At 29.7% G+C, this 16278-nt stretch overlaps 1 protein-coding gene across 1 annotated transcript; it reads left to right on the top strand.

The window, feature by feature from the left end:
- Positions 1–1834: 1834 nt before the first annotated feature.
- LOC107621856 (uncharacterized) lies at positions 1835–6317 on the top strand. The gene is made up of 2 exons (XM_016323841.3): positions 1835–2089; positions 5344–6317. Exons 1-2 carry the CDS (start codon positions 1867–1869, stop codon positions 6135–6137), a joined length of 1017 nt encoding a protein of 338 aa, XP_016179327.1. The 5' UTR covers positions 1835–1866; the 3' UTR covers positions 6138–6317.
- The last annotated feature ends 9961 nt before the right edge of the window (positions 6318–16278 follow it).

The following is a 16278-nucleotide window of genomic DNA, read 5'->3' as shown; positions in this document are numbered from 1 at the left end:
CATGTGTTTTGATCTATTTTAATTAGTTATAAATTTTGATATTTAAAGTTATTTATGGATTTTTTTTATTAATAAATTATAGACAAATTATTATATAAAATTGTAAAATTTTAAATTTTATTAGATTAAAATTTATTAAATTTAAATATTTAAAATTATATATTAAATTTTAATAATTTTATTTAATATTTAATTAAATTAATCGAATTCCAGTTGAAACTCAATCGAACTATAGAATTAATAAACTAACAATTTCACTAATTTATTGACCGATCCAATTCTCGAGTAACTTTGGTTCTCATTAGGGCTGGCAATGGGTAGGGTAGACCTTACCCTAACCCTACCCGCGGGTTGAAAATTTTATTAAAATTCTACCCTACCCTACCCGCGGGTTGAGAATCTCTTAACCCTAACCCTACCCGCACCATAAAATTCTAAACCCTACCCTACCCTACCCTACCCGCAGAAATATCAAATTTTTTTGAAGTAAATATAAAATTCAATCATTTTGAATTGTATACATATTAATAACATATAAAATAAAAAACTAATGCTCTAAATTACTAAATTAACTAACTAGTTTAGTGGTTGTTCACTTATTGTAAGTCATTACATAAGAGAAGTTGTGGGTTTAACTCTCACTTCTTTCACTATAAACCTAATTTTTAAAAAATATGTGTTGTATATGAGGTGCGGGTAGGATAGGGTAGGGTACACCCTAAATCCGTACCCTAGCCTACCCGCAGAAATACCCGGACCGTATTCTACCCTACCCGCAGCGGATAGAGTAGCATACCCTATCCGAACGGATTGGATCGAGTTGAGTACCCCCGGGTAGGATATGAATTGCCAGCCCTAGTTCTCACACACAGCTACGCTCTCATGGTCTCAAAGCCTGGACTTAAAGCTTCTAAAGAGAACATGAGATTCAAGTACGTGATTGTTGAAGTCTGATTCTTGTTCACGTTTTCATTAATTTTCTAAGGTTCTTTGACTTGAAGATTGAATAAGAGTTTGCAAAGGTTATTTAAGTAATTTTAATAAAGATATTTAAGTTATTTTATTTTTCAGTATTTATATTTATTTTAAATTAAATAATATATTAAGACATAAATCTTTCTATAAACTTTACGTTAAATATATAATATAAAAACTCAATTTAATTTCTATTTCTCAATCTCAGTTTTTTCTAAAACAATCATATTTATATTAGAGTCGTGAACACAATATTTTTTTCAATTTTTTTTATTTTTAAATTTTAATAATATAAAAATATATAATTAAATACAACCTAATAAGTATATTAGCTAATATTGATGGAAAGTATTAGTCCTTTTTTTTCAATCGTTAGAAAGTATTAGTCTATTAATATTTCTTTATTTGTATATTGTTTATCTTCTCACCGTTTCTTATAATGATTATTATTAGTTAATAATATTTCTTCCTTGATAATGGTTGATGAGTTCTTGTTATAGGTATACCCATCCATTAAGCATGCCTTTATTATCTCCAACTATTTTCATCATGAAGGCATCCATTAATTCACAGCATTTACGTACTCTGTACCCTTCCATAACATGAATAAATTGTGTGAATCCTTTCTTGATATATAAAATAATGTTGTTTATGCATGCAATCAGCGAAAACCCATGTTCATACTTTAACTTTGCGCTACCATCGTCCAATTTGATTTGAAAACAAGATTCAAGAAGCCACCTTTTGCAATAACTAAGCAACATGTATAGACATATTAGTGTATTATTTGTGGACCTTAATTACTTCTATAAATAGCAGGGGAAACATTGAGTTGCTACATCAATTAACTCTGATAATAACTCTACTTGATTTCTATACGAGAATTTAAGTATGGAAATCACCAGAAGTAGTTCTTTCCTAATCATTTTGCTAGTGTTTGTTTCAAGTTTGGTGGAGACAAATGCATATTATTATAAGAATTGTTATGCAGGGCGTTGCAATGGAAAATATATAAGGTGCCCAGAAGAGTGCCCAAGCAGTGAATCGAATGATCCCAAGGCTAAGGTTTGTCAAATTGATTGCGACAAACCCACATGCAATGCTGTTTGTAGACGTAAGTTATTAACTTTTTATTCTCAATGTTATTGTACCGTTTTTGTAATTTTTAACCTTTAATTTTTTGGGTTAAAAAATAGATATATATCCGTAGAGTAATGGTAGGAAACAAATTTTTTTCGATCAATATCAATTAATTTTTTAAAAATTATTTTATTTATTATAAATTCTAAATTCTAAATTCTAAATTTTAAATTATAAATTTAAATATTAAAATTAATTAATATCAACTAATTAAAAATTAGTTGTCTTGTAATTTTTCATATCAATATACATGTCAAATTCATTTTTGAAAATTTAGATGATTTAACGAAAACTTTTAGCACGCCGTCTTTCCACTCATGTGCCTAAGACAACCTTATTAATAATAATTATATATTATCTCCTCCTTTCCTAAATTGCATAAGCCCTGGCATCTCATGTGCCAAAGACAATCTTATTAATAATAATGATTACCTCCTCCTTTGTTAAATTGCATAAACACTGGCTTACAATTATGCTAACTGCACATTAAAAATTAATTATCAAATAAATTATTTATATAAAATATATATTAAAAATAAATTTAAAAAATATATATTTATACATAAATATATAATAATTAATTTAATAACAATTTTTTATATACAAATAATATTTTATTTCAATTATATCTATAACTATCATATGAATTTAAGAGAAGGTTTGAATCAGGAGTGGAACTAGATAAAATATTAGAGGGGGCCAAAAATATTTACACAATAAAATAAGACTAAACAAAATTTTAAGGGGGCTAAACTGAAATTTATATATAATTTACATGTAAAAAATTAAAATTAAGAGGGGCCACTGCCCCTCTTTCTCTGTATGTAGCTCCGCCCCTGGTTTGAATATCTTATGTTTAGATAAATAAAATTAATTGTACAAAATTATTTATTTATTCTCTCTTATTTATTTAACATGATTTTTTATGAAAACATTAATAATATTATTTACTTAACTTTTTTAATGTCTTTCTTATTGGAACCACATATAATTTTAAAACCAAATACTTATTTTAAAAGGAAGATAGTATTTTCATCCTTCTAAGTTTTATATCGGATTTAATAATGTGAGCTTTTTATTTATCATAAATATAGTTGATATTCACTTTAATTCTTGAACTTACACATTGAATTTTAATTTAGTTTTTGAGATTTTAATTGATTTTATTTAATCTCTAAATTTTATAAATGTGATTTATATTAGTCCATAAGACAATTTTTGGCACACAAATGTTAATAGAGTATTGACATGTATTATTGATAGATGCCATGCTGAAACTTGTAAAATGATCCAGTTTTAATTTTGGCGCCTAAATAACGTAAACATGATGTTATATCACTTCTTTTGAGAGGAAAAGTTTCAATAAACATCACTTACGATGTTGTTTTTGGATTATTTTAACGTCAAAACTAAAACAACGTTGTTTTACATAATCCAGTGTGGCATCCATTTATTCATGTTAGTGTTTTATAAGGTCTGTTGGGTCGAAAATTATTTTTAAGGACTAACATGAGTCACGTTCGCAAAGTTTAGTGACTAAATAGAGACAATTAAAACTTGAGAAAGTATTAGCAGTCAACATTTTTATTAAAATCTAACCAGCATTTAACCATTTTGAAAAGAGTGTGTAATAGATATAGTCTCATACCATTAAAAATACTAATAATGGCTAATTAATGGTTACAAATCATAAAATGTGCTGGCCTTCTAACACTTTAGGTTCTAAATTAAAACTCACGTGTAAGTTTTGGAATCAAATTGAATATTTTCTCTAAATAAATTCGTATTCACATATATTACTTTCTTTATTTTAAAATTATCATAAAGGTTTTTTTTTATTTTAATGTTTAAAAGTATTACTCTAAAAAAATATTTTAATATTTTGAAATATTAAAGTAGTATTTGTTTTTTATTTTGATACCATCCTTAAATTAATTGTAATTAATGAATAGAATTAGTGGAATATAACATTGTGTTAATTAATTAACAACAAACATAATATTAAGTAGGGATAATTCATTTATCTGTTTTATTTTAAACTAAACTGCCAATTCTATTAATGAAAATTTAGAATATTAAAAAATTTACACACAAATAAACAAAATTATCTCTAATTGGTATAAAAAAATGACTTTTATGTGATAAAAATATTGAGAAATTAATTTTATTCATAAGTAAATAGATTTGTGAATATTCAAAAATTTTATGATAAAATTGATAATTTATTCATATCTTTCACAGGCGCAAAACTAATTTTATTCATTTTTAATTAATCGTTCACATCCTAAATTTTTATTGATAGAAATAATAATTTATTCTTTTATTTTGTATTAACAAGATTATTTTATTGTTTAGTTTATGTCTATTAATGAAATATATAAGAATTATTTTGAATAGAAAGGGTATTACATTCAACCACCCTTGCCTTAACTTGGCCACAAAAAAATCTACTTCTGTAACTATGATTAGTTGTTTTCTTTTTTAAAAGAAATATAAAAAATAAAAAAGAATAATGTTAGATAAAGGCTAGGAGACAAGAATATTTAACAAATAATTAAGAAGGATTTTTATTTTTATTTTCTTAATATAATTCTACTTTAATTTAATACTAAAAAACAAGAGAACTAGTCCCAACAAGATTTAATGATAACCAATATGAATATTTTACATAAAATAACACATCACTGATAAAATTTATTTTTAGTTTATATTTGATTAACTATAAATATTAAAAATTACAATCTAAAACTTAAAATCTAATTTTTAAATTTTAATAGTATAATAATAAGAAAAATGATATATTAGAGAATTAATAAAATTTATTATTTTAACTATTAATTTATTTCTTTTAATCTAATAATGTAACAATATACTTTTAACCTACCCTTCTAACTATTAATAATTAATTATTAATCAAAAATAATAAAATAAAATATTCGCTAACAATAATGTAACGTAATTAAATTATTTTAATAACTAAGTTGAACTAAATTAATCTACCAAAACACAACAAAAATCACCCACACATATGCACCGAAATTTACACTTCTTTTTTAAACAAAAAAATTAATTGAATTTGACTGGTTCATCTAGCATTTCTCATTGAGCAGTATTGATAAAAAGCGTTAGGGCATGAGATCTCTGTTATATATTATTCAAGCCGAAAATGCAAGTATTGGCAACAGAAAATTAAGATGACGATGAAAAATCCATTTTTGTTATTTGCAGAGCGCAAACCAAACTGCAATGCACCTGGATCAGGATGCTATGATCCTCGATTCATCGGTGGAGATGGAAGAGTGTTCTACTTCCATGGAAAGAGCAATCAGCACTTCAGTCTCATCTCTGATTCCAACCTTCAAATCAATGCTCGCTTCATCGGACACAGGCCAGCCGGCAGAGCCCGCGACTACACCTGGATCCAGGCTCTTGGCATCCTGTTCAACTCTCAAACCTTCTCAGTCGAAGCCACCAAGGCGGCCCAATGGACCGATACCGTTGACCACCTTATGTTGACCTACAACGGAGACTCCATAGCTTTAACCGAAGGCACTCTTTCCACGTGGCACTCGCCGTCAAAAGACGTGAAAGTCGAGAGAGTAGCCAGCAAGAACAACGTCATAGTAACACTGGAGAATGTTGCTGAGATTCTTGTCAATGTTGTGCCGATAACCAAGGAAGATGATAGAATTCACAACTATCAAGTGCCTAATGATGATTGCTTTGCTCACTTGGAAGTTCAGTTTAGATTCTTCAGTTTGTCCCCGAAAGTTGACGGTGTTCTTGGAAAGACTTACAGGCTGGATTTCGAGAACCCGGCGAAGCCAGGTGTCGCGATGCCGGTCGTTGGCGGAGAAGACAGTTACAAGACAACGTCATTGCTTTCTCATGATTGTGCTTCTTGTTTGTTCTCTCAAGAAAGCTCTGCTGAGAGAGATGCTTCTACTAAAATGATTACCGAATTGGACACACTTGATTGCACCAAGTTTTCTTATGGATTGGGAATCGTTTGCAAGAAATGAATACCAGAAAGAAAATTAAAAGGCAATGGTTTAGTAGGTGAATACTTGAAACCTTTGCTTGGAAAATAAGGGCACAGCCATAAATAATAACGCTATTTCTTTGTTATTGTAATTTGTATGCTTTGTTGTTTAATAATTTGAAATTAAACATTGTGTTACTCTTTCGTTTATGTGATTCAATTGAGCCTTTTAAAAATAAATAAAATTATTAAATTCTATAGACTATAGCTTCGCTTCTCTGTCGATTTCTTCTTAATTTTTTGGGCAAATTACAATTATTTATCTTGAGGTTTGGTAAAATTTACTATTACTGTTTTCTTTTTTTTAATAACTATAACAACCTTTTTTAGACATTCCTGAAATTGCTAGATGTTCACGAAGAGAGAAGTTTAAATCCTGCTTATATATATATATATATATTAAAACATACTTAAAAAACAAGACTTTTAAAGTTGTTTAAACATGTGAGCAACGAAAGGTAATTGTTAGTTAAAGTTAAAAAAAAGATAATATATTCTTAAGAAGGAAGCTGTTGAGATACATAGACAACTCAAATAGTATAAATAAAAAACGATAAAGTTAAGAAGAGGCATATAAAGATGCAAATCAATTTTTTATAGTTACAATTTTTTAGAGTGATTTTTTTTTAAAACTAAATCAAGTTTTGATCATTTGAGTTTGAATTAATTAAGATTTTTATATTTTTTTTATAATTTTAAATATTGTATATATTTAAAATTTAAAAATTTTATATGATTTATTTTAAATATTAAAATTTTAAATCTAATTTTATAAATAAAAAATTAAGTTGAATACCATTAATTTTAAATTACATAATTATTTAAAATTTAAAACTAATTAATAATTTGACAAATAAATATTATATTTTTAAAATAATTTAAGTAAATTATGGTTAATTTTCAATTACTATTTTATTTTTTAATTTTATTAAAATTTCTACACTTCTTTAGTTTTAACCCTAACTCTAACTCTAATTACTATTCAAGAATATTTTTGTAATTAAATCAGATTTTGTTCATTTTAATATAAATTAATTAAGATGATTATATATTTTTTATAATTTGAGTATTTCATATATTTAAATTTTAAATATTTTAATAATTAAAAACTAATGATAATTTTATATGATTTATTTTAAATATTAAAATTTTAAATTTAATTTTATAAATAAAAAATTAAGTAGAATACTATTAATTTTAAATTAAAAAGTTATTTAAAACTTAAAACTAATTAGTAAGTTAATAATAAAAAATTAATAAAAATTTTATATAATTTAATTTAAATATTAAAATTTTAAATGATAATACTTAATTGAAAATCAATGAACAAATTGATAATTCAATAATATTTTTAAAATAATGTTTAAAAAATTAAATCAAATTTTAAATTACTCTATATCCTAATTTAATTAAAATTATTAAACCCTAACCCTAGTGACGGACCTAGAAAATTTTAGGAGTGGGGGCAAAAATATATATATATTAAATAAATTTTTTTAAATATTATTAATTATATGGAGATATAAAAATTAAAAAGAGTTAGCGAACACTTTTATTCTTAAAATACTATTTATTATATATAATTTATAAAAAATATTTTTTATTTCTAAAATTTAAAATTAAAATATTTTAATTAAATTATAGATAACTTATTATCCTAACTAATCTTTTTATACACATTTAATAATAAAAGACTGAATTAACTGGCATATTAGCGCATAATAATACATTAGTATTTATAATTTGAAATTAGAATTATATATAAATACTAGAAAAATTAAATCTTTATATGAAAAGTATGTTTATATAAAATAATAAAAACATAATTTTTATAATTTTTTTATTTTTTAAAATAATTAAATTTGTTATATTTTTTTAATTTAATTTTGATATAATGTTAGATAAAATATTTTATGTATCTGTTTAATTATATATTATAATTAAAATATTTTTTATCATTATTTTTAAAAATAAAAAATATATTCTAAATTAGTAAATTAATCAGTTCATTTTAAAATTTTATATGCAACATAGGTACATATAATAGAACAAAAGATAAAAAATAAGTAATAAGGATGAATAAATCGAGAATAAAATAAAATATATAAAGTCACGAAAAAAATAAAATATTAGATTGATACCTAAACTATAATTGTTTGAATTAAAAATTGCAATTGAAAATATCAAAAAGAAAAATAATGAAATTGAAAGATACATAGAGTCATGGAGAGCTATATAAAAAAATTGGAGAATTTAAAATTTACTTTTTGATGAAGAGAAGATGACCATTAGACAAGGAATAGAAAAAGAAGGTTGAAAATATAAAAATAAGAAGAGGGTTTAAGAGAATAAAGAATTGACGGTACAATAATTAAATTTGATTAGGTTAAATAATAGTCAAAATGATAAAAAAAAATAAAAAAATAAATTTAAAACTTTAGCTAATTGAATTTATTTTATTTGTAGTGGGTCATTTAAAATTTGAAGTGGGACATATTATATATAACTATATCTTTTAAAACAAAAATTAAAGACATCATGGGGCAAGTGCCCCCTCATTTGTATGCTTGGGTCCATCCCTGCCTAACCCTAAAATTTAAATCACTCACTAACCCTCGTAACCCTGTCCACTCACTTTTACTCTCTCACCCCTTTACCCACAGTTAGAAAGAAAGAAAGGAAGAAAGGGAGGAAGGAAGAAAAGCGAAAGAGAGGGAGGTGACGACGTCGGCGGGCTGGGTGTCGCCGTCGCCGTCGTCGTTGTCAAAATCGAGAAGGAGATGGAGGAGACGTAAGAGGGACGTCGTCGAGCCAAACGCGAGAGAGAGAGAGAGAGGGGGGGCCACCGCAATCCACACTGCTGCTGGAGGGATCATCGCACGTCGCTTCTGCCGTCAAGATCGTTGTCGTCATCGTCCAGTGTCGCCGTCGCATCGCCATTGAAGAAGAGAGGGAGAAGAGAACGCAGCCCAGTGGCCCAGGGAAAGGAGTTGCCGCCGTTCATACCTCGCATCGCCTTTGCTCCCTTGTCGTCACCGCTGTTTGGGTAGTTCTCGGAGGGAGCCATGGCTGTTCGTGCCGCCGTCAGAGATACTACTCCATTCTGTCGCTATCTGCGTGCTCAGGTATGTTTGTTCTCTCTTCCTCTGAACCCTTCACCCAATAATGTACCAAATTTCTAAGCTAAAAACCAAATTGAGCTTTAGGATTTTATTAAGTTTTAATCTGATAACTTTAAATATGATAGTTTTAATGTTTTATTGTACCCCTTCACTTTTTTTGTGTTGTGTTAGTTGTTTCTTGCTGGATTTATTTAAATTTTTTATTTGCTCCTGGTTGCTGTGTTTTTCAAATCTTGCTGCTATGTTGCTAACTTGTTAATTTGTTAAATTGTTTAATTGCTAATTATTGCTGTGTTAGTTGTTTTTAGTTGAATTTATTAAATTTTGTACTATATAATTATTGTTTTCTAGTTGTTTTACGAAGTTGAATCTCTTTACTCAAGTTAATTGATATGATGTATTAGTAACTAAGTATGAATTTTTTATTAGAATTTTTATTTTTATTTTGTTGTTGATTTTGTTTACTAATTACTCAATCATTATTGTTTTCTATGTTTCAACTGCAATGAACGAACTAAGCGGTAAAATGCGTTTGTTTTCTTATGTATTTTGTAACTTTACTTCAAGATTCTAATATATTATTTTTGGATTTTATTATTGACAAAACTTCTATGTCTAGAATTTTCTCTATGGGTTGTGATGAGCATCAAAGATATGCATCCATTAACCTGTACTTTTTTATATTAACTGCAAGATTGGGGGTTCTTTATCTTGATGCATACTGTGTGATTTGGCAATTGACTCATTGATTAGCTTTTTGTATAAACTATGTATTAGCATATTGTGCCTCATAAGTTGATTAGCTTTAGGAAATAATACACATATTTCACCGTATGAACATTATTCTATAAAAGTCTTTAACACAAATTAGTTTAAAGAGATATTACTTAGATTTGTTTTAATTAAAGAGACACGAATCATTATATTCTAGAACTATGAGTGAAGTAAGTACCATAAATAATATAAGAGAAACATGTTTGTAAAGAAGGTAGAAAATCTACAAAGACAAAGATTGAAATAGGAGAGATTTGCATAAGTCATTACTTTGAGGAAAAATACTAAGCAAGAAAGATAGGATGGTTAATTATAAAATGTTTTTGCAAGACTGATATTTGAGCATTTTTTTTATTATTTTATGTCCATTTTAAGTTAGAAATTGTGGAGTTTTAATTTAATTCCAGTGTTTTAGACTTCTTTGGATGTTACTTTGAGTTGTTTTGGTATTTTAATTATTTTAGGTGAAATTCGGATCAATTTGGCAGAGTATGTGTGCAAGAAAGAGAAGAATTGGAGCTGTCCACTAGGACACTAAACGCCAAGTCTGTCGTTTAGCGCCAGCAACTCAGAACGAGAGAAGAGTCTCTGCCCACAAGGGCGCTAAATAATATAACTGGCATTTAGCGCCAGCAATCTGGACCATATCCTCATCAATGAAGCATCTTTAATTGGATTTAGCTTTTAATTACTCTATTTTATTTTATTTTAGTTATTTTTAATTAAAAACAAAATCTTTTAGGGTTAGAATTTATTATTTTATTTTTAGTTTGAAATCAAATTAGGTTAGCTATAAAAGGGAAAAGATTCACCCTTGAGGGATCTTCTCACTTCCGCACTTTCACATTTTCTAAACCCTTGTTTTCTCTCTAAAGCATGAGCCACTAAACCTCATCGGTTAAGGTTAGGAGCTATGTTTATTTATATGGATTAAGATTATTATTGTTCTATTTTAATTAATGTATTGATTCAGTTTCAAGGATTACTTTCGTTCTTCATCTTATAAATCTAGGTAGATCGAAAGAATAACCCTTACTCTATATGCGTTCTTGTGATTCTTGGAAGAGTTATCTCACTTGAACACCAGTTTAAAAGTAAATTCCTCCTAAATTGCTAATTACATGGACTTAACAAGATACGTGACATATAATCCTCTTATATCTGGATAATTAGGGTTTTTGTGACTATAAACTAGAATTCAACTTAACCCTCTAATCGAAATTAAGTGACCAAGACATTGACGATTAACTAGGTTAGAGGAGACTAAATCACTAAGACATTATGGTTTAGTCACTGACAGTTTGTCATGAAATGAATCTTGCATGATTAAATTAGTTGGTAAGAAAACTTAATCCGAAAAAATAAACATCTGCGAAACCTTGACTATTTTCTCTATATATTTCACACCAATCATACTGTTTGCTTTCTTACTTTTTGAATCACTGTTTAATGCTTTTAAACCAGAAAACACCACTTTCTGCTTATCTGACTAAGTGATTTACTCGACCATTGTTGCTCAGTCCATCAATCCTCATGGAATTGACCCTCATTCACCTGGGGTATTATTTGGTATGACCCGGTGCACTTGCCGGTTCAGTTGTGGACATTCGAATTCCGCAACCAAGTTTTTGGCACCGTTGCCAAGGATTGACTGTGATTGACAACTAATCGTTGTCTGATTGCTTAGATTAGGTATTTTTAGCTTTTACTTTTTATTTGTTTTTTTGTTCTTTAAATTTTTGGAATTTTAGATTTATTTTAGTTAAAATTTTTTCCTTAATTTTTGAAATTAAGTTTGGTATCCTCTTTAGTATTTTATGTTTTACTTTTCCTGATTAATTTTCTTTTCAATTATTTTTGAATTTGGTGTCTATTTTCTTAGTTAATTTTCAAAAATTTTTGTGTTAATTGTTCAGTTTATTTTATTTTATTTCTTTACACAGGATACTTCACTGGGAATTCTCTGCATTCTGACGTAGAGAATCCCACTTTTCTTTGTTTTCTGTCTGTTTATGAGCAGGAACGGGGACAAAGAACTCCTTCTAGAATTTGATCCTGAGATTGAGAGGACTGCAAGAAGATGTTTACAGGAGGCCAGAGCTTACAGAGCTGTTGAAAATCTCAGGGATAACTCTCATAAGGAAGTTGAAGAGTCCACTATGGAGCTTAACAACAACAACAATAATGCTATTAACGCAAATGTGGTTAATCCGAATGCAAATGCACAACCTAGGAGAACACTTGGCTCTTATACTACTCCTAGCCTGAATTTCTATGGGAATAGCATTGTTGTACCCCCTGTTGCTGCAAACAACTTTAAGCTGAAGCCGCAGTTGATTTCTCTGGTGCAGCAAAATTGCCATATCTAATTTTCTACAGATCTGTGATACTATGAAGACTAATGGAGTGAATCCTGATGTCTACAAGCTACTTCTCTTCCCATTCGCTGTGAGGGATAAAGCGAAGTAGTGGCTTGATACTCAGCCCAAGGAGAGCTTGGACACTTGGGATAAGGTAGCCAACAGATTTCTGACCAAGTTATTTTCTCCTCAAAAGCTGATTAAGCAGAGGACATATGTTCAGACCTTCAGGCAAAAAGAGTGAGAGTCTCTCTATGAAGTCTGGGAGAGGTACAAGCAGATGCTCAGGAAGTGTCCTCCTGATAATTTCTCAGATTGGATTCAAGTGCAAATATTCTATGATGGAGTCTCTAAGACCACCAGGATGTCTCTAGATAACTTTAAAGGAGGGTCACTCCACATGAAGAAGACCCCTGATGAGGCCACGGAGCTGATTGAAATGGTTGCTAACAACCACTATTTATACTCTTCTGAGAGGACCTCTGCGAGGAAAAAAGTGATGGAGTTGGATACATTAGATGCTATTCTTTCCCAGAATATAAGGCTATGTCTCAGCAAATCAATGCTATTATATAACACTTAAGTGGAATGCAAGTCTTAGCCATTAGTACTTAAGACAATTCCTATGATATGAGCGGTGGCTTTCCTCAAGGTGAGAATTATGACTATAGCCACTCTGCTTCTGAACAAGTTAATTTCATGGGTAATGCTTCCAAAAATCCCAACAATGATCCATTCTGCAGACATATAATCAAGGGTGGAAGAATCATCCTAACTTTGGGTGGAGAGACCAATCTCAGAGACAACCAAACTTTAATAATTCTCAGGACAGTTTTAATTAGAATAATTTTCAACAACCATCAATTTCAAGCTTCTTAGCCATAGTAAGCACCCACTCAGTCTCAGAGTACTCCTGACTTAGCCTCTATAGTTGCAAAACTCTCCAAGAACACTAACAGTTTTATGCAGGAGACCAGAGCTTCACTTCAAAACTTGGAGATACAAGTAGGTCAGTTGAGTAAGCAAATGCCTGAGAGACCTCCTAACACTCTTCCTAGTGAGATAGAGCCTAATCCAAGAGAAGAGTACAAGGCTGTCACAGTGGTAAGTGAACCAGTGACAGTGAAGAAAGTACAGATTGCTGAAGGATCAAAGAAGACAGAAGCTCCAGAAAAGACTGAGGGTACCAAAGTACACGCCCAGAAGCTCCATAAGGAGACTAGTGCGGAATTCGAAAGACCACAACTGAACCGACAAGTGCACCGGGTTGTACCAAGTAATACCTCAAGTGAGTGAGGATCAATCCCATGAGGATTGATGGACCAAGCAATAATGATCGAATGATTTACTTAATTAAGTAAGCAGAAAAGAGTGTTTTGTGGTTTCAATTGCATTAAATAGTAAATTCAGAGAATTTAGAAAACAATCAGTAAAAGTGGTGTGGAGAATATGTGAGAAAACAGTTAAGGTTTCAGAGTTATTTATCTTTCGGATTTACTTTTCTTATCAACTATTTTAATCATGTAAGATTCAATTCATGGAAAACTATATGTGACTAAACCGTAATTTCTTAGTAATTTAGTCTCCTCTAACCTAGTTAACAGCCAATTCCTTGGTCACTTAAGTTCAATTAGAGGGTTAAGTTCAATTCTAGTTTATGTACCACAAAAATCCTAATTACCCAAATATAAGAGGATTATATGTCACGTATCCCGTTAAGTCCAGATAATTAGTGATTTAGGAGAAATTATTTTCAAGCTGTTGTTCAAGTAAATTGCTTTTCCAAGGTTTATAAGAACTCAAATAGAATAAGGGTTCTTCTTTTGATCTACCCAAATCCTTAAAATGAAGAACAAAAACAAATTCTTAAAATTGAAATTAATACATTAATTAAAATAGAATAGTAATAGTATAATCCATCGAATACAGAGCTCCTAACCTTAACAGTGGAGGTTTAGTTGCTCATGGCTCAGAGAGAAAACTAGGATTTAGAAAAACTGTAAACTGTAGAAGGAGGTTCGTAAGAGAGTAGAAAGCTCGAAGGGCTGAATCTTTTTCCTTTTATATCTAATCCTAATTAATGTAAAATATGTTTTCTAAAACTAAATAATATCTTTTCCTCTTGTAAAATAAAATAAAGTTTAATCAAAATAACTAAAGAATCTCGTGATGGCTAGTTGGCGAGAAAGGGGACCACTTCTTTTTCTGAGGCTGGTGCCACCCCACCCGTGTTTCACATTAAGAATTTTTCATCCTAGCGCCAAACTTGGAAAATCCCAAGTTTGGCGCTACCAAGACCGTGGTTTCCGAAGAAAAGTATAAACTATTATATATCGTTGAAATGCTCTTGAAGTTAGCTTTCCAATGTTGCTAGAACCGCATAAACTAGACCTCTGTAGCTCAAATTATGCCTATTAGAGTGCAAGGAGGTCAGGGTTGACAGCATCATCGACTTTCTTCCTTTTCTTCTACACGAACTCTGTCAAATCCGTCCGGATGCTACCTGAAATAAACCAAATTGCACACGACTCAAGTTAGCATCCATAATGGCTTAAAATACTTAAATCATGATTAAACTTAACAATTTCGAGTACAAATTCACCAGGAAAAGATAAAAAAGATGCTCACGTATCAGAGACCAAGGACGAACAATTCTCACAGTTCTTGAAAGTTTTTAAAAAGTTGAAAATCAATATTCCTTTTGCTGAGGTTCTGGAGCAAATGCCTCCCTATGTCGAGTTCATAAAAAGCTTGATTTCTAAGAAGAAGACCTTGAAGGGAGATGAAACAGTGGTCCCAACCAAGGAATGCAGTGCAATAATTCAGAGAAATTTGCCAAAGAAGATGCCAGATCCAAGGAGCTTTCAGATTCCATGCACTATTGGGAGTATCACCTTGGACAAAGCCCTATGTGATTGATGATCGGATTTTTGGGTGATTTAGAATTCTCAAATGAATTCTCGTTACAAGTATAGTTTCTAAACCAAGCAATAATCCTTTCATGCAAAAATTTGTTTGTCACAAGTACAAACCCCTAAATTTATAAACCAAAGTATTGAACCTCGGGTCGTTCTCCCTAAGAATTGCAATAAAGTATCTTGTTATTGGTTATGAGATATTTTGGGGTTTTTGGGATAAGAAACAAGAAATTTAAATGGCAATGAAAATAAACTAACAACTAAAAAGGTCTTGACAAGGGTTGGTGGTCAAGGATCTCTATCCCTATCACTAACCACAACATGAGAATTGGCAAGGATCAACCCTATTAAGTCATCCTCTAACTAATAAAGGAAAGTCAAATGAGCTATGTCAATTCAAGTCTATAAGTCCTAGTTCTCCACCAAATCAATCAGTGAGATCTAGCGTTAATGGCTCCCAATCGTCAATCACTTGGACATTAGTAACTCAAGAGTTCTTAAGTTACCTTCCCAAGCCAAGAACATAAAATTCTACTCTAAAATCCAACCAAGCATTTTATCAAACACTTGGAAGGCATAAAAGGAAAACATAGTAAAATTGCAAGGAAACTGAATCTACTCTACTCAATTGCAAGGAATTAAACAACAACAAAGCAATTCAACAATAAAGGAACATGAAAACATAAATTGCATTAAAGAGAAATAAAAGAACAAAAGTGCATCAACATAAAAGTAAAGAATTACTAGAATTAAATGCTAAACTAGAGAGAAGAGATGTAGAAGAAGAAGAATTACAAAAGGAAAAGTAAATCAAAGCATGAAGTTAACCTAGATCTAAGAATTCATAATCTAGATCTAACCTACTCCTAATTCTAGAGAGAAGAGAGAGCTTCTCTCTCTAGAAACTAACTAAAGCATGGTAAAACTAAAATAAAACTCAACTAATC

Source organism: Arachis ipaensis, chromosome B10, assembly GCF_059453495.1.
Source record: "Arachis ipaensis isolate K30076 ecotype BB chromosome B10, ASM5945349v1, whole genome shotgun sequence".
Taxonomy (NCBI): domain Eukaryota; kingdom Viridiplantae; phylum Streptophyta; class Magnoliopsida; order Fabales; family Fabaceae; genus Arachis; species Arachis ipaensis.
Note: the sequence above shows the minus strand (reverse complement) of the source record. Positions and strands in the feature narration are given on the sequence as shown.